Here is a 25,473-nt window from a genome sequence, read left to right on the forward strand (position 1 = left end):
TAGTGTTATTAATCACGAGGGATTAAGACTTTGCAATGAATTAAAGATACAATCTCAAATGAAAAGTGAATTCAAAAGAAATAAAGGGGAATTAGGAGATTTTTGTACCTAGTATGGGTATGAAAAGATTCGAACTCCATCAAAGGGACATAAAAATCATCAAAAGTTTCATAAGAAAACCTCTAAAAAATATTATAAAAATTATGACAAAGAATATTATAAAAAAAAAAGAAGAAAATATTCAAATTCTTCTAAACCTTCAAAAGTAAAGACAAAATATAAAGATAAAAGAGAAATAACTTGTTGCAAATGTGGGAAAAAAGGACATTATGCAAAAGATTGTAGGGTCAAGCAAGAAATAAAGGAATTAAATTGTGGAGAAGAACTCAAAAGAAAAATGATTTCTCTAATCATAAGCAGTTCATCAGAAACCGAATCAGTCGAATCATCTTCTGAATCAGAAGAAATTATTCATAATATTCAAGAAACTTCATTAGATTACTCAAAATCTTCAACAGAAATAGAGGAATGTAATGAAGAAATTGGGTTTTGTTTTTGCGATAAATGTTAAAAAAATATTAATGTGATTACGAAAGAAAGTGAAGATATGCTTGAAATGATTGAACATATTGAAGATCCGAAGATTAGAAATAAATATTTGGCAAAATTTAAAGAGAGATTAACTGAACAAAAGAAACCTAAGTTTGAAGAAGGTTATGATCTTACCAAGATAATCAAAAGATATAGTGAAAAAGAGTCAACAGATAATATCAAAAACAATCAACCTACTATTCAAGATTTACAAAGAGAAGTAAACAATACAAAAGAAGAAATCAATAAAATCAAAATTGAAATGCATAAATTACAAACAAAAGTTAATACTTTAGAAAAGGGTAAAGCAAAAGTTGAGTTAATTGGATCAGAAGATGAAGATGAAAATTTTTATGCTCAACCAAATTATGAAAAAGAAATCTTTCTTGGATATCTGTCAAAAGTCAATATACATAAGTGGTGCATAGAAGTAAAAATAGTTATAAATAAGACATTTGTATTAGTAACCCGTGCTCTATTAGACACAGGTGTTGATATGAATTGTGTTCAAGAAGGGTTAGTACGAACACAATATTACGAAAAAGCAAATACTCAATTATACGGGGCCAATGATTCAAGATTACACATAAGTTACAAAATATCAGATGTTCATATATGCAATAAAGAAATTTGTTTAAAAACCACATTCATACTTGTCAAAAATATACAACAAGAAACCCCCAAGGTGTGGTTCAAGTGGTAGTGCGGGCTACGGGAGTGCCTTTCACGAGGTCAGGTGTTCAAACCCTCCCTGATTCGTTTCCGCCCCTTGATTCCTAAGTTTACCCTCCCTTTGGAGTTGTGGGGTTAACTTCAAGGGGTGCAGGATTAGTCACATGAACCGTAAAACGAACACATGGATACCCGGTGCGTAATCCAAATATATATATATACAACAAGAAATTATTCTGGGTACACCATTCTTTACATTAATATATCCATTTCAAGTTAATGAAAAGGGTATACATACGGAAATTGGTGGACAAGAAGTTATGTTCGAATTCATAGAAAAGATGAAAGAAAAAGAAGTTAATACTTTAAAAGACTTAGCAGTCAAAAGAATTAATTTAATTAAACAAAAGAGAAAACATATTAAACAATTATCCAAAGAAATTTATCATAAAAAAATAGAAGAAAGAATTCAAACTCTGGAAGTCAAAAGTAAAGTTGACCAATTTAAAGAAAAATTAGAAAAAGGATGTTTGCTCAAATTTACCCAATGCATTCTGATCAAGAAAAAGGCATATGGTATGACTACCGTATGTTAAAAATTTTACAGAAGATAAAATACCTACAAAAGCAAAGCCTATACAAATGAAACAAGAGTTACTTGAATATTGCAAAAAAGAGATTAAATAATTATTAGACAAAAAATAAATAAGGAAAAGTAAATCTCCTTGGAGCTGTTCTGTTTTTTATGTTCAAAATCAGGCTGAAATTGAAAAAGGAGCTCCTAGACTTGTTATAAACTACAAACCTCTGAACAAAGCTCTTCAATGGATTAAGTATCCAATACCTAATAAAAAGGATTTACTAAATAGATTATGTACTGCCTCAGTTTACTCAAAATTTGATATGAAATCAAGATTTTGGCAGATACAAATTGCCGAAGAAGATAAATACAAAACTGCTTTTACAGTCTCATTTGGTCATTTATGAATGGAATGTAATGCCTTTTGGATTAAAGAATGCTCCATCATAATTTCAAAATATTATGAATGAAATTTTTAATTTTTATACAAAATTCACCATTGTATACATTGATGATGTCCTTGTATACTCTGAATCAATTGAACAACATTTCAAACATTTAAATATTTTTTATGAAGTTATTAGAAGAAATGGTTTGGTTGTTTCACAACCAAAAATATAATTATTCCAAGCTAATGTTAGATTTTTAGGTCATAATATATATATATATATATATATATATATATATATATATATATATATCAAAATACCATTACACCAATTCAACGATCATTAGAATTTGCAGACAAATTTCCTAATAAAATCAAAGATAAGAATCAACTTCAAAGATTCTTACGATGTCTAAATTATGTTGTAGACTTTATCTCTAATATTAGAATAATACTTAAGCCATTATTCAAAAGATTAAAAAAGAATCCACTAGCGTGATCAGAAGAACATACTCAAACAGTAATTAAAGTAAAAACCCTAGTCAAGAGTTTACCATGCCTTAGTCTACCCGACCCAAAGGCCTTTATGATTATAGAAACTGATGCCTCTGATGCTGGGTTTGGAGGTATCCTTAAACAAAGGTTAGATTCAAAAGAGAGTCTGGTTAGGTTTCACTTAGGTGCTTGGTCAGGACCCTAAGTTAATTACTCAACAGTCAAAAAAGAAATTTTATCAATAGTTTTATGCGTCCAAAAATTTCAAAATGATTTATTCAACAAATAATTTCTACTTAGAGTTGATTGTAAAAGTGTAAAAGATATTTTGGAAAAAGATGTAAAAAATTTAGTTTCAAAACAAATTTTTGCTCGCTAGCAAGCAATCATTTCTGTTTTCGATTTTCAAATTGAATTTATTAAAGGTACTTCAAATTCAATTCCAGACTTTTTAACAAGAGATTTTTTACAGGGTAAAAATGTTTAAACAACAGAAGACTAGTGATTATTATTCAAAAGAAGCCACTCTCTCAAAAGCCTCACCTTCAAAAGAAATTCCTGTGTACAACAAGTATTCACCACTCATAAGACCACCAAACTTGCAAGCTCCATCATTTAAGGAAATTATGGAAGGACAATAGTCCTCTCCTCAATAGTCCCTTCCTCAAAAGACATCAAAAGGATACTTTACAAAAGATGTCTTCGAAGATTTGTTTCCCATTGAACCCGAATGAGATTCATCTTCCCCCTTTGAAGTCATAAAGAACTATCTCTTCAGAGGATGTCATTTAGAAACTCCAGGCACCCTGAAGGATAGGAGATTTTACGAACTTGTTTTGATAGGAACCAACTCTATTTTTATTGATCATAACTATGATTTGCGGGATGTTTCAAAAATCAAATTTTCAAAAATCAAGATTTAAAAAATTATTTCTCCTTCTGAGTGGGATCAGCACCCATGCGTCTCCAAAAGGTTTAGGGGAGTTTTTGTTCCCCAAACTTATGATTATCAAGATTATATTAAAGCCTGATTTAACACCATGTTTGTTTGAAATTTTACACATTCATGGTTTGTTCATTTTGATAAAAAAATTTTAAAAAATTTTCCTAAGTGGTTCCTTATGTGTTTCAAATTCGTTGGTCCAGTCAAAAGCGTTTTTTCTGAAGTAATTCAAAAGGACTTTGAATTATTTCAAATGAATTTTAATCATCCACATGATCTTTCTGATGAATGTTCAAGTATGTTACTATTTTACTCTTATTTCATCATTACATGGATCACTTGTTGGGACTATATCATAGTTCCTTCTGAAGAAAGTTCATTGTGTTCCTCAAAATCATTATGAAGAATCTTTAAAATCAGATGGTGGGATAAGTTCACCATGCCCGAAGGAAAAGTTAGAGCTTGACTTGCTCATACGTCTGAACTAAGATCCTCCCTATCAAGTTCTTATTTGAAATCAAAAGACAAAAAGAAATTGATCGAAGAATTTGATGTTGTTTCAATAATTTCATCAAGAAAGTCAAAATCAAGCACGAAGTCAAAATTACTTAAGATGATAGCCCAACTTGAATTAGATGGTTCTGATTCATCTGAAGATCAAAGTTCGCCTCAAACTGTTGATCTGAATCTACTTGGTTCAGATATTAACACATGGTACAAATTTATTCAAAAAGAAGATTTGCAAGAGGAAGTTTTCTCGAAGAAGACTATTTCAAAGAAGAAATAGTTTCCATATCCACTAAAGACTCCATTTCAAAAGAAGTCAGGCAATCAAATCCGTTTGTCAAAAGTTACGGCTCCTTTCATCTTTATTCAAAAGACCTTTATCAAAAGAAGACTCTAACTATCTGCAAGATTATTCATTTTATTGTAAATTTTGAGAGGATCAGATGAGTGATTTTACACTTGTCCACCTTTAGGTCAGAGTTGTATTTTTATTACTATTTTATTTAAAGGTGGTGGGTCACCACACAAATGCAGCTGTCCATGTGTTGTCACTTTTAAGTAAAGTTTTTTATTGTGTTGTGTCGGTTCGACAGTCTTGTAAGAATCTTGTGTTGAATTTAGTGGTCGATGGGGCCCAATGAGTATCCGCACTAATTCACCCCGAATTCCAAATTATTTGAAATTCAAGCCTTTGAGTTTATAAATAAGAGTCTTTATTTTTTTCACAACTTGCACTAATTTAGGGGTTTCTCTTAGAGTAAACCTAAGACGCCTTGAGCTTCACCTGAATTCTCTCTTCTCTCTTTTCTCTCTCTCTTTTCTATCTTAAGAAATTTTGTCATGTAAAGAATTAATCAATACAATTTTAAGTAAGTTTTTAAATTTTTATGTAGATTTGTTTTGTTTAAATTCTTTTACTTATTCAATAAGTATGTTCCGTAATTGCATCCTCTTGGATGATAATTTGCATTAGAAATTGTTTTGAATGTTTCTTTATCTGTCAATTTGCTTGAGAGATAACTTTACAGTGGATACCCGTAACCTAACTTTTGAAACTTAACTTCAGGTCTTTAAGCGAATAATTGACAATAATAATGACATTATTAAATTTTATTATTATATATTTATAATTAATGACAATAATAAATATTTTATTTTAATTTATTTTTAGGATTATAAATAATAGAATAATAAATCAATAGTCAATTATATCGTAATTTTTAATATATAATATTGTTCTATTAATTTTTATATATTATTATGTTATTATATACAATAAAAATACGAATTATGATGGTTTAATATTTATATATAATAATATTTTAAATATTAGTAATAATATCATAATATTAATATTATTTTTAAATTTATGTAATATATATTACATTATATTATATAAATTATTATATTATAATAAATACCGTGTTTTCAAAATTTGAGATTTAATTTTAGAATAAAAGTCAGAAATAAAAAATATAAGTAGAAAAAAAAATTCCTTTCCTACATAAAAATGAAACGAGAATCAAAATAAAATTATCATAAAACAAATATTATCAATAAAAATCAATCATTTCGATTTTAATCCCTAGAGTTGATTCACAATTTTTAAACACTACCTTAATTACATTCTTTTCCCATACTTCAATTTTATTCAACAAAATTATTCAACAAACCAAACAAAAGGTATTAAATAAAATCATATACTACTTGTAAGTACTTAAAAAAAAAAAAAAAAAAAAAAAAAAGACACTTTCCAAACGATTCGTTAGGTAGAGCAGAGCGGGACGGTATTTCTGCAATTCAGTGCCGTCGTAGCGGAGACTTTGGGGTTTCCGGCCGGGAATCGGTACTCGTGTTGTCACGGCAGAAGAAGCCCTAGAAATCCTTCAATCCTCTTCCTCAGCTGCATGCGCATAATTTGGGCAAGTCCGTAAATGTTCGCGCGGTGTTAATACCAGCCGCAGCTTAGTTTTTGCGATTTCATTTCAATGGCCTCGTCCAAGAGAAATAATTACAAAGAGAAGCTAACCCGACGCAAGTGAGTTCATGTTTTTATGAGTTCCCCTGTTCTACGTTGTCATTGTCGTGAGATCGTTCTCGCATATGATTTTGGGTTTGCTTGCGCAGAGAGGAGAAGGCAGAAGAACAGGAAGTGCCCAAATATCGAGACCGAGCAAAGGAGCGCAGGGAAGATCAAAATCCCGATTACGAGCCCACTAATTTAGGATCTTTTCACGCGGTTGCTCCTCCCGGGACCGTTGATCTCCGGTGCCACTCTTAACTCCTTTCAAGTTTTTTTTCCTTTTATTTGTCTCCGCTCTTTTAAGCTACGCAGTTGCATAAATATGTCTGAATTTTTGTTGTGCTTAACGTTGGTAGGTCGGCCGATGCGCACAAGATATCTATTGAAAACAGCAAGTACCTTGGAGGTTCGTCTTTTAATTTTCTTCTGAATGTGCTTTCCGGCCTTTATTACTTGCTCTAAAACGTCTCCCAACATGCCTTGTGGATTATCATATTGAAGTTTGTTTTTGATGTATTATTTTACTATTTTAGTTGCTGCTGCTGCTGCTCTCTTGAAGTTTTTTATGTTTAGTTTGATTCATTTTGAATGATCTCTATGTTTTAGAATATACGACTCTATCCTTAGCATATTTCATTTCTTTTTTGTTACCCTCATTGAGTTTGTTATGACGCTAGCTTTTTGCATTGATCATGCCATGATCCTTGTTGCGAAGGACCTCTACAAGAACCTCTTGATAGTGTTTTATGTTTTTTTTCTCATGCATTTCAATTTTCAAAGCTTCTATGTGTGTGTATGTGTGTTTCTTGTACTTTAATAATTTTTTTTTTCTAAATATTGTGAAATTACATCCTAAGATTATGCGCACACACACAACAAATATGAAAATTAGAGAAAATATAAAGGGAGAAGAAGAACACAAATTTACATGGTTCAACAATGTGCTTACATTCACGGAGTCCTTGTGTAATTTTTACTATCAAGTGAAAAACTGTTTTAGGGTTTCAACCCTTGGCTGCAATGTGTATATATAGCCTTATATAAAAACTCTAAAATACCCTTATATGATATACAATTACATTGCACTCTGACTTAAATATACTGTACTTGAGCCCTCCAATTTGTAATATCTTTCAAGTGTATATGCTCTAGTCAATTCAACAATCTCTATCTTGGTGAATATTCATCTCTTTGGAGCTTTCAGACCTGTACCTCCACCTGAAGTTGCACAACATTGATTCAGTAATTAATAATATAGAGTAAGTTTAAGTAATTCAAAAACTTCTCCTTAGTAACAACTTTCGTCAACATGTTAGCTGCATTTTCTTATGTAGTCACCTTAATTAGCCGAATCTTATTTGTACCAATCAACTCTTGTATGTTGTGATATTTGACAATGATGTGCTTTGTTTTGATGTGATAAACTTGGTTCATTGCTAAGTAAATAGTACTTTAACTGTCACAACGCAAATAAATAGCCTGCAGCTCTATGCCAAGTTTAGTTATCAATCCCTTCAACCACATAGCCTCTTTTACAGTCTTTGTCACTGCCATGTACTCTACCTCAATGGTAGATAATGCAACAACTGATAGTAACATGGATTTCCAACAAATAGGTTCACTTGCCATAGTGAATACATAACCTATGGTGGACCTTCTGTCATCAAATATCTTGCATAATCTACATCAACGAATCCTTGTGCTATAACTGAATCCTATCTTGTACCAAACTCAATGCCAAAATTTGCTGTGCCTTTCAAGTACATGAGGATTCACTTCAAAGCACTCTAATGTTCCATACTTGGATTTTCCATAAACTTACGCACCATACTAACTGCATGTGCAAATCTGAACAAGTATAAACTATGACATATATCAAGCAACCCACTGCATTGGCGTATGGTACCCTTGACATCTCCTTCACATCCTCCTCTGATTGTGGACATTGTGTTGAAGATAGCTTGAAATGATTTGCCAATGGGGTAGACATTGGCTTAGTATTGCTTGTGCTAAATCTCTTTAACATTTTTTTTATATAAGCCTTTTGAGAGATCTAAAGCTTTCAATCTTTCTTGTCTCTCTGTATTTCCATCCCAAAAATTTTATTTGCAGCACCCAAGATCCTTCATCTCAAATTCCTTACTTAATGAGGAATTTAAACCATTGGCATCACGATTATTCTTTGCAGTAGTCAACATATCATCAACATATAATAGTAGAAAGATAAATAAACCATTAGATAGACTTCTAAAGTAAACAAGACAATCATACTCACAGGGGGAATATTCGATACTCATCATGTATGAATCAAAACGCTTGTACCAGTGCCTTGGTGATTGGTTTAGGCCATACAATGATTTACTCAAGCGGCAAACATAATTCTCCTTCTTAGGTTCCATGGAACCTTCTTGCTATTCTATATAAATTTGCTCTTCTAAATCATCATGAAGAAATGCTATTTTAACACTTAGTTGCTCTAACTTCAAATCAAATTGAGCTGCCATGGCCAATAAAACTCGAATGGAGGTATGTTGGACAACAGGAGAAAATACCTGACCATAGTCTATCCCTTCCTTTTGAGAGTGCCCTTTTGCCACTAGTTTCGCTTTAAATTGTTTACCATCTCTTTGTGAAATATCAATTTTCTTCTTGAACACCCATTTGCATTCCACTACTTTCCTTCCCTTAGCTTCACCAACTCCCAAGTCTAGTTTTTATGCAAAGACTCTACCTCTTTTATCATAGCTTCCATCCACTTATATCTCTTTGAATCGGAAACTGCATCTTGGAAAGAATATGGATCTCCACTACCACTAACTAGAGCAAAGGAGACCATATCCACAAAGCCATATCTCTGCGGTGCATGGGTAATGCAATTGGGTGTGTTTGTAGCTACACTACAGTCATCTGCTTGCCGCTGATTATATTGCTAAACTGAGGGCACCTTTGGTTGCTAGTCCTGAAGTTTACTAAGCTTCACCTGCACCTTTGGCTCCTCCTTGTCGACTTTACTGTCTTGTTCATTTTCTTTGTATCTCAGCATTGATACCTTATCACACACCACATCCCTCCTCATAAATACCTTCTTGTCCTTCGAATCTCATAACTTGAACCCTTATCCCCTTTTTCATAGCCAATGAAGATACACCTTTTGAATTTAGGGTCTAGTTTGAATCGAAGCTCAATTGGAATGTGAGCGTATGTTGGATAACCGAAGATCCTCAATGTAGAGTAGTCAACCTCTTCACCTGTTTAAACTTCCTCGGCTATTTTACCATCTAGCTTTGCAGAAGGTAACATGTTAATAATATAACAAGTTGTGCTGACTGCATTCGCCCAAAAATTCTTAGGCAATTCTGCATGTAGTCTCATGCTCCTGGCTTTCTCAAGCAGGGTTTTGTTCATCCTTTCAGCCACCTCATTTTGTTGTGGAGTCCGATGAACTGTAAATGGTCTGAAGATTCCCTTAGACTTGTAGAAGTTCAGAAACTCATTAGACTTGTACTCCAACCCATTATCTGACTAGAGACTCTTCACTGATTTTCTAGTTTGTTTTTCAACTTTTGCCTTCCACTACTTAAAAGTGGAGAATATCTCAGACTTTTTCTTCATGAAGTAAACCGAAAGCTTCCTAGAGTAATCATTAATGAATCTAACAAAATACTGAGCTCCATTCCAAGTTGGTATCCTTGCAGGCCTCCAAACATCATTGAGAGCATAATCTAGAATACCTCTGCTCTTTTGGGAATCCTGCACTATTTACCTAAAACACATTACCCTCGAGAATTGGCTTTGTACTCCTTTAACCCTTTCAGCAATTTTTTCCTATGGAGTTCCATCATACTCCATTCACTTATATGTCCCAGGCACATATGCCAAAGCTTAGTGTCAACTTTGTCGGTATCCGATGAAGCAACTGCTGCACTACCCACAACTGTATTACCTATTAGTTGATATAGATTGTTATCAACTCGTTTATCCTTTATAACAACCATAGAACCCTTTGACACCTTTAAGATTCCACTTCCAAGAGTTGCTGAAAGTCCATACAAAGTCGTTTCTAAGTAATCTAGATAAAACGTGTTCTTTTTCAATTCTAAAACATGTCTAACATTTTGTAATGTTCTAATGATGCCATCAAACATTCTAACTTTCATAGTACCAACTCCAATTACAGGACAAGGAATATCATCCCCAAGAACTATTGACTCACCACCACATTCCCTGTAAATATCAAATTACTCCCTATATGGACAATAATGAAAGGAGCAACTAGAATCCCTAGTCCAAGTATCCTGAAAAGAATTGTTACTTGAAGCAACCAACAATAGCTTTTCATGATCTGAACTATCGGCCATGCACTTGCAGAGCTTGAATTGGTCTTTCTTGTCTTCCTCTTTCTTCCAAAGAGGGCAACCCCGCTGATAGTGCCCCCTTTGTTTGCACTTGAAGCACTCAATGTTCTTGGCCCTTGATCTAGACTTTGATCTGCCTCTTTGCTTATACTTCCCCTTGGATTTTCTTCTCCTATGCTCAGCCTTGGCAACCAAGACCCCTGGTTCATGATCCTCTTTGTTGAGTCTTCTTCTAGCCTCATTTGACCTGAGAACCCTAGAAACCTCTTCATAGCTTAGAGTAGATTTCCCGTAGAGTAGTGTCTTAACCAAGTATATGAAGAAGGAAGAGAAGATAATAACATTAGCACTTCATCTTCATCTACAATCCTCACATCCACTTTGTGCAAAATCGCTAAGAATCTGATTGAGCTGATTCTTATACTGATTCAAATCTCCACCCTCAGGCATATGAAGAAACAACAATGAATTCTTCAAGAGCAATTTGTTAGTATTGCTGTTTGACGTACATAGACTCTCCAGTTTTGCCCACAAACCCTTCACAGTTTTCTCCTCCATTACATCAAATATGACAGAATTTGCCAAACAAGATCGGATAGTACTGAATGCGATCTGTTCTAGTTCCATCCAATCATCTTCGGTTTCTCTCTTAGAGCCATATAAACCTTTTGTTGAACCAATAGGTCAGTTACTCACATCTGCCATGGGTTGAAGTTCCCTTTACTATCGAACTTTTCGAATTTGGTCTTCACCCCCCTCATCCTTGCTGCAATCTAGATGCAAACCCAAGAAAACTTGGCACAAACCTGGTGCTCTGATACCAATTGTTGTGAAATTACACGCTCTGAGATTATGCGTGTGCACACACAGTAAATACAAAAATTAGAGAAAATCAAAAGGAGAAGAAGAATACGAATTACGTGGTTCAACAATGTGCCTACGTCCATGGAGTTCCTATGCAGTTTTTACTATCAACAAAAAAACTAGCTTAGGGTTTCAAACCTCGGCTCCTGCATTTATATTCTAGTTTTGAACAAAGAAAAATCTTTTAAAAGGTGCATCTAAATGGCCTCCAAAATACCTATTGGTATTTTACATAACTTCATCCTTATGTCTGTGATAAAAAAAAATTTCTGTTTCTGTAATTCTTATGATGGTTTACAGAGAAATAGTATTGTTGCCGAACTGCTTATGCCATTGTGCTTGACTATTTTTTTTTTGGTTGGATTAATTTTGTTCAGGTGATGTGGAGCACACACATTTGGTCAAAGGTTTGGACTATGCTTTGCTTCAGAAAATAAGAAGCGAGATTGACAAGAAGCCAGATGCTGGAGATGATGCTGATGGAAAATCTAGGTAACTGAATTTCAGTTAATTGTTTCAAACTTGTGATTTGTGAATTATTCCTTTTAATTATTCATGGCTTGTTTGAATTTGAAGAATTAAATCAGAAGTTAGAGTATGGCAGTGTCCCAAGGTTGGCTCTGATACCAAATGTAAGTGTATTGAGCCAACTCTGGTCAGGTATTGTCTAATTTGGTTTGCTGGATCCAATCACTTTGCCTTATAACAGGCGACTTATAAGGGTGAAGCCTAAACCATCCTTATATGGTCAATATAGTGCAGTCTCAATGTGAGATTGTGACACTCTGCCACATTAATGGCTACATTTCTGTGAACAATCATTTAGAAAAAAATTTAGACGTTTGCTCATGCTTCATTCTTTAAATCCTTCAAAATCTTGTGGAATGACAAACAATTTGGTCTTGCACTGACACGAGTTAATTTAAAGGCAGTGCAGCTCTCTCTATGTAGGGTTCTAGACATGGTCCTAACTTTCAACATTTTTGCATGAAGTGGCCACTCTTAGACTAGTAGTAAGTACTCAAAACTTGTCAATTTCGACTTGATAGGTGTGGACTTAATCCATTTCACCACACAATTGTCATATGCATATATTTTTCATTTTTCTTTTAAGGATTTGTGAGCATGTGCACGTGTGTGGTTGTGAGATTTGATTAGTTTGCGATATAACAAAATTATCTTATCTTTACATACTTATTTTTATTAAGAAAATTCCACTATTTTTGATAGGAAATTATTCTAGAAGTTCCCTACTTGAAGTTTGTCGATAGGAAGGATGTTGGCATGGTCTTGTAATTTAAAGTATGCTGTTTTGGATGACAGTTTGTCTAGAGTGCGATTAGGAGGGACTAGGGAAAACATAAAATTTATTTTTTATTTTAAAACATATAAAATTAAATTATATTTATTAATATTATAAATAATAAAAATTATATTAAATATTATGAAATTATTTATATTTTTACTATGAAATGAAATTATTTATGTAAAATTCTAAGACTTCAATTTCATATAATTTAAGCAGCCTTTGCTCATAAAAGCCACCACCACATCCATAGCCATGTGCCTTTCCAAGGAAAGAAGATTACTAATGGGTTATTTTCCTAGCCAATAAGAATAAAGCAAGTTGCTTGAGAAGTTTGAGGGGCCCAATGGAATTTGTCATGACTAGTTTTAGTAGTTTAGTTCCCTTCTCTCTACTCTCTTTAGCGCTTCCTTCACACTTCATCTTGGATAGAATCAAATGCAAAGGGCTAGAGCTGAATCCGGTTCAGTTTTGGCCCAAACTGAAGATTGAGCTGGTTTTTTAAATTTTAAGATTGAACCGAGAGCCTTAAAACAATAGCTTCAGGAAAAACGAATCATCAGTTTTGCAGTCCAGTTTGCTTATATATTGCTTATTAAACCTTTAATTTTAAACGACCAACCAAAATAACAGGTGTGATTTTAAAAATTTTAAACCATTAACCAAGATCATGAGTAATTGATTAAGCACTAGTTACTTTTATCAAGTTGAGCGCAACTAATAGTTGTGCAGACCCAATAGGCAATAGTGATGGGGGACTTTGGGGATAGGATTGGTATTTATAGGGTGGGGGTGGGAAGATATTCCCTTCTACTATTGGTTAGATGTGGGACTTTTGCAAAGGTAGCCTTGCGGAAGGGAAACCTAGTTAGTACTCAGTAACATGGGCAGGTGTGGAGGTGGGCAATGGGCACCACCCTTGACAAAATGGAAGGTTGGGGATGCTCCCAACCTCTATAAAAACAACCCTTGTCAAATGATTATCATGTTTGCGTTATCATTTATTTACTAGAAAATAGAATTAATAGATTTTAAAGTATATTATTATTCAATATGCGCAGAAATATTAGTAAATTATGATCAATAAATATATTCATTTAAAAATATAGAATAAAATAATGTTTCTTTTTTATTTTTTTCCCCTTTGTTTCAATATAAGTAAAAATCAAAATGATAAACCATTTAATTTTGGTTTAGATTTTGGTTTTTTAGGAATTCTAGTACACTTCTACAAAGGGCTCATCAAGATTATAGAATGAGGCATCATCTCATATGCAAAGGACTTTTCGAGAGCAAATACAATGGGTCAGTCGTCCATCGAAGAAGCTCGCTAGAGGGAGAGGAGGTCAAGAGAGGTTGTTGAAGAAGTTGGCAATATAGCAACAACAAAACCAAACAACAACAAAACCAAGCCCTAAGTCCCACTACGTGCGGTCAGCTATATAAATCATTTTCTGCCAATTTATGCGATCATGAACCATTTCTTTTGATAGATTTAGGGCTATTAAACCCTTACTCACTATCTCATTCCAAGTTATTTTAGATTTACCTCTACTTCTATTGCTTCCTACAGTAACTAACTCACTCTTCCTCATTGGCGTACTATGTGACCTACGTTGCAAGTGTTCATACCATCTAAGTCATCCCTCCTTTTTTCTTATTTTCTTTAGGAGCTACACCGAACTTACTGCGAATGTGTTCTTTCCTTAATTTATCTTTCAATGTTATACCATTCATCCATCTAAGCATTCTGATCTGGACAACTTTTACTTTTTGGATATTCTGTTTCTTCGTCGCCCAACATTCTGATCCATATAGCATAGTTGGTCTTATAGCCGTCCTATAAAATTTCCCTTTTAACTTTCAGGGTATTCTACGATCACAAAGCACACTTGAAGTACTTCTCCATTTTACCCAATATGCTTTAACTTTATCCATTATATCATCGTCAATTTCTCCTTCAGCTGACATAATAGATCCAAGGTATCGAAATCTACAAGTGCTATTTATTTCTTCACCATCAAGTTTAACTTTGTCTTCAATATTCCTCCTAACTGAAATTATATTTTATATATTCTGTGTTATTTCTACTTATCCTAAAGCCTCTAGATTCCAAAGCTTCTCTCCATAATTCTAACTCAGCCTCTACTCCACCCTTAGTTTCATCAATCAATACAATATCACCTGTGAACAATATACACCATGGAACCTCATTTTGAATACTCTTAGTCAGTTGGTCCATCACTAAAGCAAAAAGATAAGGGATCAAAGCAGATCCTTGATGTATGCCTATGGTGATTGGAAATTTATTAGTTTCTCCATTTATAGTCCTTATACTAGTCATTACTCCATCGTACATATCCTTAATGATATCTATATACGTACTAAATATACCCTTTTTTTTTCTAAAACCCACCGTAGAACTTCCCTAGGTACCCTATCATATGCTTTCTTTAGGTCAATAAATACCATATGCAAGTCCCTTTTCTTTTCCCTAAACTTGTCCATTAATCTTTTTAAAAGATATATAGCTTTTGTGGTAGATCTTCCAGGTATAAAACCAAATTAATTTGCTGAGACCTTTGTTTCTAGCCTTAATCTTTGTTTAACTACCCTTTCCCATAGTTTCATCATGTGGCTCATAAGTTTAATTCCATGATAGTTATTACAATTTTGAATATCTCCTTTATTTTTGTATATATGTATTAAAGTGCTTTTCTTCTATTCATTTGACATTTTCTTAGCTTTTATAATTGTATTAAATAAATTAATTAACCATATAATTCCGTTATCACCTAAGCATTTCCAAACTTCAATTGGGATGTTATCTGGTCCTATAGCTTTCCCATTTTTCATCTTTTTTAGTGCAAACTTAATTTCGTTAACTTTAATTTTGCGAATAAAAATCTCATATTTTTAGTCTTTTCCTTATTTTTCAAATTTAAGTTTAAGCCTTCTATTTGGTTTTTATTAAACAATTTACTAAAGTAACTTCGCCATCTTTCTTTTATGTCTTCGTCCTTAATCAGGACAATATCATCCTCACTTTTTATACATTTTACATTTCTTAAGTTCTTACTCTTCCTTTCTCTATCTTGAGCAAGTTTAAATATATCTCTTTCCCCTTCTTTTGTATCTAATCTATCATACAAACTATTAAATGATCTGTATTTAGCTTTACTACCGGTCTTTTTTGCGTCTTTTCTCGCCTCTTTATACTTTTCAAAGTTATCCATGTTTCTACATTTTTGCCACGTTTTATACCAAATTCTTTTTGTCTTTACGATTTTTTGGACATTTTTATTCCACCACCAACTTTCTTTGCTATTCGAGAATCTTTCCCTTGATTCACCTAAAATCTCTTTTGCTATTTTTTAATAGAGGTAGCTAATCTACTCCAAAGAATATTTGTATCTATCCATCCTTATAGTCCAATCCCCATCTTTGATCATTTTATCTTTAAATTTTATTATATTTTCTCCTTTTAGGTTCCTAGTTCTCTTACACTGATTTATTTTATTTTATTTATTTATTTTAATACATATATCTAACACTAAGACTCTATGTTGCGTGGTTAGACTTTCACCTAGAATAACTTTACAATCCTTGCATGATAAACGATCTACCCTCCTACTTTAAAAGAAATCTACTTGAATTTTATTTTGTCCACTTTTACAGGTTATAAGTGTTCTTCTCTCTTCTTAAAGCAAATATTCATTATACTAAAATCATATGATATAGCGAAGTCTAAGATCATCTCCCCAGGCTCATTTTTGTCTCCATATCCATATCCTCTATTATCCTTTCATAACTTTTATTATCCCTTCCAACGTGTTTATTCAAATCTCCTCCTATAAATATTTTTTCAATCCCTTGTATGCTTTGTATTATACTATCCATATCTTCCCAAAATTGTCTCTTAAGATTTTCTAATAAGCCCACTTGAGAAGCATATGCACTAATGATATTTATTATCTCTTGGCCTAATACCATCTTGATTTTTATAATTGTATCCCTTACTTTGTTTACATCAACAATGCTATCTTTTAAGTTTTTGTCTACAATAATTCCTACTCCATTCTTATGTTTTTCTTTTCCTATGTACCAAAGTTTAAATCCCGATTTATCAATTTCTCTAGCTTTCTCTCCCACCCACTTAGTTTCTTGAAGGCAAATTATATTAATTTTTCTTCTAATCATTGTGTCCACAATTTCCATGCTTTTACTCGTAAGTGTCCCTATATTCCAAGTTGCTAATCTAATCATAGTTTCTTGAACTAACTTCTTTACCTGCCCACGTCCAGAATGATGCAGGAACCCTCGCATATTCGACACCATACGCGGGTGCCAACACGGCGCGTCGCTTTGGGTCAACAACCTAGCCCACCTTTGCCCACTTTTTGCTACACTCAGGTGGTACAAGTGCAACGCGTCACTCATAGGGGACACCCCAACAAATGTTTGGTAAGGATTCATATCATAGTGATCTGACAAATTTTACGCTAGTTGTCAGCTACCTAATGTAACACTCCTCCTTTACTCGGGTTTGGGACTGGTTGTGTGTGAAAAAATTAGGAATCGACAACTGATGAGGATAGGTATGGACGAATTTGGGTCAAAGGCGAGAGAGATTGGAGAAGCTGGTAATTCGTCTCTTCCTTTTTTGTTGTGGAATGGACAAACGAAGCCCTTCGAGCCCTAATCAATTCTTTTGCTTTTATATTTTTGATAAATTTGTGGTCCTATTTAGCATATGCCTTCTTTGGCAAGGCGTCAAGGGCGTGCCTTTTTTCGGGTGTATGTCTAACAAGAAAAAGCATGGCCTCTCTGGACTTATGCCTTTTAAAAAGTTGCTTTATGCGTTTTGGCCCCAAATGCCCTGAGGTGCTCCTCAAGTGCATATTGAAATGCCTTTTAAAAAACTATCCAAAACTTTATTGAAATCCTTTTCAAACTGCTTCTTGGGGCTCATTTTGCTTTCCTCTTACCTGTGTCAAGGTCCAAGGAGATGTGGACGGAAAGGTTAAGGAAAACTGACATGGAAGGTTGGGTGAACCTTTGGCATGTCTAGTGACTTCGATGTGTTGGCAACATTACCCACCCACTCATGTTATTTCAAACAGCCCATCATAATTGAGAATCAATCTTTGATGAACAATTTGGTTGCATCATATCCTACACCAGGCTTTATTGTAGTGTACACACGGGAGGGGGAGAAAATCTGTTTCACGAGAGGGAGAAAGAGAGACAGAGGGGATCATCAAAATATAAGATCTTAATGGCAAGGGATTTTGATAGGCAGACAACTTAAGAAGAAGTATCAAAGGAGATCCTACAATTGTTTATATGTAGAAAGTGTAATCTTTCCTATTTTTCCAATTTCTTCAATGCTCATATTGATAAACTTTTTTTGTACTTGGTATATGAAATGTGAGACACCATGATAAAAGAAGTGAGGAAGGCAATATATCAACACAAAAGCTTGGTAGTAGGGGATAGATCATCCTTTTATGAGGTGGTGTATAGCTACTAGTCACTTGATGGACACGAAATTGTACACCACTTCATTGCTTGGTTCATTATTTGAATCTGAGGTAATCTCTCTCTTTTTATAACCTTTCCATTTTCAAGTTTCATAAATCATATTCTTGTTACTCCCTTTTCTAACAAACATACGTAAATTTTTATAGGTTTTATGGCCAGAAATGGCTCATTGGGGATACAATCATTTTGCTCCACATGTATATAGTAAATTTTTTGAGGGAAGGAACAAATGTATTAAGAGTTTTCCTGACCCCAAGGATAGTAGGAGGAAACAAATGTGGAAGTTGCTAGATTTTCTTGTTTCATGGATGTGTTTGGTGGCCTTGAACCCATGCAAGATACACTTTGGAACCAAACTCTTGGTGGTATCTCCATCGTTCATCTGCTCTTATGCTTCAATTGTTAGCCTTTAATCTTCTAGGTGAACCTTGTTCATCCTCTTGTTGCAAGAGGAATTGGAGTACCTATTTATTCATCCACTGAGGAGCAAGATGGCGGCCAAGTGTGCTGAAAGTTTGGTAAATGTGCATACTAGTTTTTGGCTTTAATCAAGAAAATCCTGAAGAATACAACAAAAGATCGGACATTGGTGAAGATACTTGGGATGAGCTATTTGAAGGTGTTGAGTATTTCCCTTGATGGACCATATATGGAGGTCACGTTTTTCAGTGAGGTGATGGTGAAAATGTTGATGCATATTTGATGAATGTCTTATTGTGTTTTCCAATTTTCATTTTGTTTTGTTATTAGATTGCACTTGACATGTTTTTGTATTTTTGCTTGGAAGCCTTGGAGGCTTGGATATTTTTTGGTTGTTAATGATTATCCAATCCATAATTTAGCATGAAATGATGCCTATTTCATTTTAAATTAAATTACCTCAATATTTGTCATCTAAAAGGAAACACATGCCTATATATGTGTGTGTATGTATGTATTATGTTCATTAACTAACTTATCCTGGCTGTGTCTTATTCTCATTTTTCCAAAATTGCCATGTCGATATTGTGTTGTATGTGACCCTTGTCAGTATTGGTGCTTTATAGGCCATAGAGAGGTCCTTCACCCCTTCGGTTCCATTTTTGCCCACTGTTGTAACTTGTAAGGATAAAGTATGAACAACTTCTCTTCCTACAATGTGTTCCTCATGTCAACATCAAAGAACTGAACTCTTTGACCTAGTTACAAAGTACAAACGGTGCCTATATTTTTCAACCATTTCATTGCATCTCTTGCAACCTATGCTCTGTTGTAAGGGAGGAATTGACTCTCAATTCCTTATTCAGTGTGTTTTCACGTTTCAATTTGAGATTTTCACACATTGGTATCATCCTCTGTTTGTGTGTGACAATGCAACTTAGCATCGCCTACCAAGTACATTGGAGGTAATTGCAACCCTCTCATTTTCAGGAATATGGGTATCCTTGAAGTATTGTTCTATGTCCCGCAAGAAAGCATGATTTTTTTTTTCTGTATATTAAAATAATTTATTTCATTCTTAGTGTTTGGACATTTGCATTAACTTATACTTGTGATTTTCTGACAGAGCATCAAAGAAAGATCAGCCTTTGTCATTTCGTACCACAACTGCAAAGGTGCCTTAAGAATTGGTTTGGCTACTAATTAGCTTTGCTACTGTAGCCTGTACAGTGAGGAAAAAAACTATTGTTTTATAGCTATTTTAAGTGTCTCTTTTCTATTTTTTGGTGATCATATATTTCTCTGACTTCACAGTCCGTGTATCAATGGATGGTCAAGCCCCAAACAACTATCAAGTCTAATGAGATGTTCCTTCCTGGTCGAATGGCTTTTATATTTAACATGGTGAGATTATTTTATTCTCTGTGCTTACTGCTTATTCAGTAGTTGTGCTTATTCTGTAGTAACATATTTTTGTCCTGGCTTCCACCCCCCCCTAACCCCAAAAACAACAAGTTGTTCACTCTTGGTAACCTTTGGTTCTTGTAGAAGTCCCACTGTGTTTGAGCTAATAGGTAAGTATAAACTCTATTCTCTGGTGTTTGATTGCTGCTTACAGCATGCATGGTGGTTGAGGGCTTATTTAAGGGTTTGGTTTTTCTTTTCTTGGACCTCAGAGTATAATTAAATGTTTTAAGTAAAATAGCATGGTAGCATGGTTATATGAAATGTACATGAACTGAGAAGTTACGGTGTACATGTTTTTATTTGTTTATTTATTCTTCAATTATATTACATCCAAAGGGATCAATGATTTAATGTGAGGACAGGTAGTGTGGATATGTTTTGATCTACTTCTGCTCATTTAATTAGGAGGCAGTCTTAATTTGCACTGTCAAGTGCCAATGTAAGTATGATTGTTGGAAAGAATATGGTTACTTGGAGCAAAACAATTTTAACATGGAGTTGTGCCCTTTTCTTCTGTCCCCATGCTAGGACGGTGGATTTTCTAATGATATTCCAACCACCCTGCATAGAAGTAAAGCTGATTGCCCTGTTCCAGAGGTTTGATTTTTCCGATTTTTCTTCTCATTGGATTTTCATTCAAGTGTAAAATGGCCCCAGGATTTTGATTAATATTTCTTGGACAGGAAATGGTTACTGTTAGTGTTGATGGTTCTGTGCTTGATAGAATTACTAAAATCATGTCTTATCTTCGCCTTGGATCATCTGGGAAGGTTTTGAAGAAGAAGAAGAAGGAAAGAGACATTAAAGGTATTTGCTACAGGCTTATTTAGAATTCACTGGGCTTGGTTTCTTTGATGTGCTATAATATATTTTTTACATGGTTAATTGCATAAGAGTACCAATATCCCTTTTGTGTTGAATTTCTGGAATGTATTTAAAGTGCATTTGAAATTGTTGTAAATGAAGGAAACATTCTGTTGAAGTGCTTCCTAAACAGGGAAAGTTGGGTTCTAGACAGTCAAATTGACACTGGTTTAGAATACTGGCCAGTGAGCCGATTTCAAAACATATCAGTTGCATTTTTGTTCATTGAAGCATTTTAATTATTGGCTGTGTTTTTTGTTCCGAGTCTGAAGTTGTTTGTAAATGCAAATTTTGGGAGCAGCAATCTTATATGAAATATAATTTGAATATTGTTAGGGGATATAATGAAGAAAAGTTCAACACTGATGATCTAGAAAGTCTCAAAAACAATAAATTTGTTATCTTGAATCAATCATTCAAGTAGTAGTGGTCCTAGAGGACTGGAGGCACTGAGGCAGCATTGTTGTAACTGCTTTTAGTTGATTTCTGGAGTATTTCTTGTGCTCATATATTGTACTTTTGTTTCGTATTATTTAACGGAGTTTTTTATTATCTAAAAAAAAAAAAAAGAAAATGAATTGTGGCTGAAGTGACAATGTTGAGATGGATGAGTGAAGTCATTCTCAAGGATAAGGTAAGAAATGAACTCTTCTTGTAGAAAAAAACTTGTAATGTTTGCAGAAGATGATTGAATGGTGTTTAATATGATTTGGGCACTTGCAACATGACCGCATAGTGAACAGGTGAAATAGAATGATTTTTTTTGAGGTTAGGGTGAGTAAGAGGCTTACAATAGATTAATAAAAACTTGGATCAAAAAAGGGTGCAATGTTTAACTTTCTGAGCATGTTGCCTTGAATTGGGCAAGATGGTGGAAAAAGATTCTTATAGCGTACTCCACATAGTGAGACTTGAGATATATTATTTTGTTTTGATTTCAGTATTTATATCCAATTTGGTATGTAAAGATTAGAGGTTCCAAATTTCCACCATTCCTTGAAGGATGTAGCATCCACCCTCATCCATCACCAGCTGTGTGTTTTGTGTAGCTGTTGTCTACTATTGTTTTTGTAATCAAAATTGTTCTCTCTCTACTATCCTCTTTCTTAATTATGTTACAAAACATATTTTATCATTCAGGAAAAATCTCAGCTCTTGCCAATGAATTTGATGAAGATGAGAAAACATCAAAGATGAATGGTGGTGTGTCAAAGAAGCAAGTGGAGAGAGAAATGCAACTGCCAGCTCCACCCCCTCCCAGAAAGAGTAATTTTGAATCTGGAGAGAAACAGGGCCCAACTGCTGCTAGAGTTGAAGAAGAAGATATATTTGTTGGGGATGGCATTGACTATGCTATTCCTGGAAAAGATATGAGCCGAAGCCCTATTTCAGAAGATATGGAAGAGTCCCCTCGACATAAAGAAAAAATTTCTTATTTCAATGAACCTGCTTATGGTCCAGTTCCACCCTCCAATGAATGGCAACAAATGGTAAATATTTTTGGTCAATTTATTATCTTGAAACTTGATTGCAAAATATAAGTTAAATTTTTTCAATTTATTTTTTTTTTCAAAACAAATTTATAGAAATGTGGGGACCAAATGCTTCCACCTTCTGTCACATTATTTTATTTTATTTTAATGGAGTTTTGAACTTTTGGTTCTAGAATGGGTATGAAGCTATGCAGGCTCAAGCAGTGGCTGCTGCTTATCAGGGAGAGTGGCAGGACTTTCAATATGCTGACCAACTGGCTTACCCTGAGCAATACCTCCAACAAAGCATGCAGACTTATGATGTACAAGCAGATTTAAGCATTCCACAGGACCCACGATTCATGACTCAAGAAGAGAAGGATCGGGGTTTAGGATCTGTGTTCAAGCGGGATGATCAGAGGCTTCAGCAGCTGAGGGAAAAAGATGTCCGGGAAAAGGATCCCAACTTCATATCTGAGAGCTATTCTGAATGCTATCCTGGATATCAAGAGTATAATCGTGAGGTTGTGGACAGTGATGATGAAGATGATTTGTCAAAAATGGACATGGGGGGACGGGTAAGAGCATCAATTACTTTTTTATAATCAATGAATTATTATTATCATTATTTGCAATCATTTGTTTTATGTTGTCTATGCACAAGGTGTGTGATGCTTTCGTTAGAAAATATTCTTAAATGAGATTTTGAATGTTATGTAATGCTGGTTTCTTCATGGTTTATGTAGGCGTTCTGATTTGTTGAAAATCATTTAAATTTATTATTTTGTAATTTGAGTTCAATTCATGAATCATTAAGCTTATTTTATTTAGAAGTAGTAATACATTTAAAAATAATTTATAATGTTCGATTAAAAAAAAATTTGGAATGAAAAACCTTGGTTTATAAAATGTTTGTCAATCTATTATTTAGTTTAATAAGTATTTGAAAATTGGAGGCTGTATTAGAATTCAATTTTTTATATTTTTTTAAAATTACCTACTTGAATAGCAGAATAGGAAATTCGGCGAAAGTATATACTTTTGTAAAAGAAGGCCACTATAATAATAATATAAAATCTAATTTTTAGTTGTAAAATATATTTTCTTGTTTTAGATACTACTTGACAATAATTCTCATATGATTTTCTATACTTTAACCCTATGTTTGTGAGAGGCATTGGACTTGGATTTTATGGATTTGAACAAGATGTAATACAAAATTGTATTGAATTCTGTCGAAATCCACCCAAATCCAAATCCAAAGCCTAAAATCCATGCTCCCGAACACAGTGTAAGAATTACTTTTTATTATTAAGTAAAAAAAAAAAAAGCAAAATGAGAGCGGACTCTTTATTGATTGGGATCAATGTTAATTAATCAAATTAAAATTCTCAGTGGTGGTTGATAGATTTAGAAATTATTTTTAAGAATTCATCTGCAATTATTTTATAGAAGTTATATGATTATTAATTATTTGCTCATTTGTTGTAATAGAGTTTCGAAGTTTGTTTGTTAAAATTCATTGTACAGTGATTATAATTGATACTTAAAGTTAACCAAAAAAAAGGAGTAAAATTTATTGTTGACACAAGTACTTATATAAAAAATATTTTTCTAACAAGTACTTATTTTTTTAAGAGGTTCCAAACAGGGGCTAAGTAATAAATAGATATCAACCTTTATTATCGATGTTGATTACGTATATTTATTATCTACATTTATTGTCTCTTAGTAGACATCCTAGGTTAATATTTGGGACTTCCATATTGAAGGTCCTAGGTTTCAATATAGGAGTGGTGAGAAGGGTGGGATGAGAGATGGGATATTATTTGTTGTAGCCCAGTCCTGTGAGCTTCCAATTGAACCCAAAAATAAAAATAAAAATTTACATTTGTTAAGTACCAACTTTATATTTGTTTATTTGATTTTCCATCTCTCTTATCTTTGAAAATGATTAAAAAATATTGTGAGGACTAACTGTTTTTTCTAGTTATGTTGTGACTGTAATCTGAACACTAATTATTTATCGGTAAAGGATTTCTAGTTCTGGTTTAATTTCCTTGGAAGTCTTATGAGAATGGCTTATGTAAAAAGGCATTTGGCCTGGTGATTTCAACAGTTAAACCATGAATTGACTTGTTTCTTGACAGGCAAAGGGTCGTCTTCATCGCTGGGACTTTGAGACAGAGGAAGAATGGGCGGCATACAATGAGCAGAAGGAGGCAATGCCAAAGGCTGCCTTCCAGTTTGGTGTAAAGATGCAAGATGGTCGAAAGACAAGGAAGCAAAATAAGGACCAGAAACTTACCAATGAACTGCACAAAATCAACAAGATTCTTGCCAGGAAGAAGATGGAGAAGGAGATGAATGAGGATGGGGGCCATTATGATGATGATTTACAGCCTGGAAAGAAGCTTCGGATATGAAAATTGGATGTTGGTCGTGACTTCTATTTATATAATTTAATTGTTAAAGTTCTTTGTATTTGAAACAAGCAAGGTGCCAAATTTTCAGGGCGGAAGGCAAAATTCTCAACTTCTTAATATTAGAAATGCATGTTTGCTTCTTCTTTAATGGAGTTGGTGAGCGTGCATATGCTGTCATTAGCAAAGATGCAGCTGGTATAAATGCTATCATCTGCTACCGTATCTTCTACTGCAGCTTGGGAGACTTCTGCTCAAGAATCATCCCAGGAATAGATATGCTTAATGCTAACATCAATTTTGGTTAGAGGAATGGAATGGAAACTTGAACGGATAACCTGAATTAATTATGCAATAAGCCAAAAATTTTCTATTATTATGTACCAAATGAGTATATGTAAATGAGAGCAAGATTCTTATTTTGATGTGAATGAAAATTTCAAGAATTTATTATGCTAGATTGTCTTATTACTTCATATTTTGAATAGTTTTCAACCCATTATTATCAAATTATTCCAAATTATTCAAAATTTTTGGAGTTTTTATCTACTTGAAATGG

At 33.7% G+C, this 25,473-nt stretch overlaps 1 protein-coding gene across 1 annotated transcript; it reads left to right on the forward strand.

The window, feature by feature from the left end:
• Positions 1-5,900: 5,900 nt before the first annotated feature.
• LOC131157282 (suppressor of mec-8 and unc-52 protein homolog 2) lies at positions 5,901-25,065 on the forward strand. Its single transcript, XM_058111305.1, has 11 exons — positions 5,901-6,214; positions 6,304-6,444; positions 6,556-6,605; positions 11,796-11,910; positions 19,815-19,863; positions 20,003-20,092; positions 20,684-20,752; positions 20,839-20,962; positions 22,160-22,509; positions 22,686-23,069; positions 24,642-25,065. Exons 1-11 carry the CDS (start codon positions 6,165-6,167, stop codon positions 24,915-24,917), a joined length of 1,698 nt encoding a protein of 565 aa, XP_057967288.1. The 5' UTR covers positions 5,901-6,164; the 3' UTR covers positions 24,918-25,065.
• The last annotated feature ends 408 nt before the right edge of the window (positions 25,066-25,473 follow it).

This window comes from Malania oleifera, chromosome 6, assembly GCF_029873635.1.
Source record: "Malania oleifera isolate guangnan ecotype guangnan chromosome 6, ASM2987363v1, whole genome shotgun sequence".
In the NCBI taxonomy this organism is placed as follows: Eukaryota; Viridiplantae; Streptophyta; class Magnoliopsida; order Santalales; family Ximeniaceae; genus Malania; species Malania oleifera.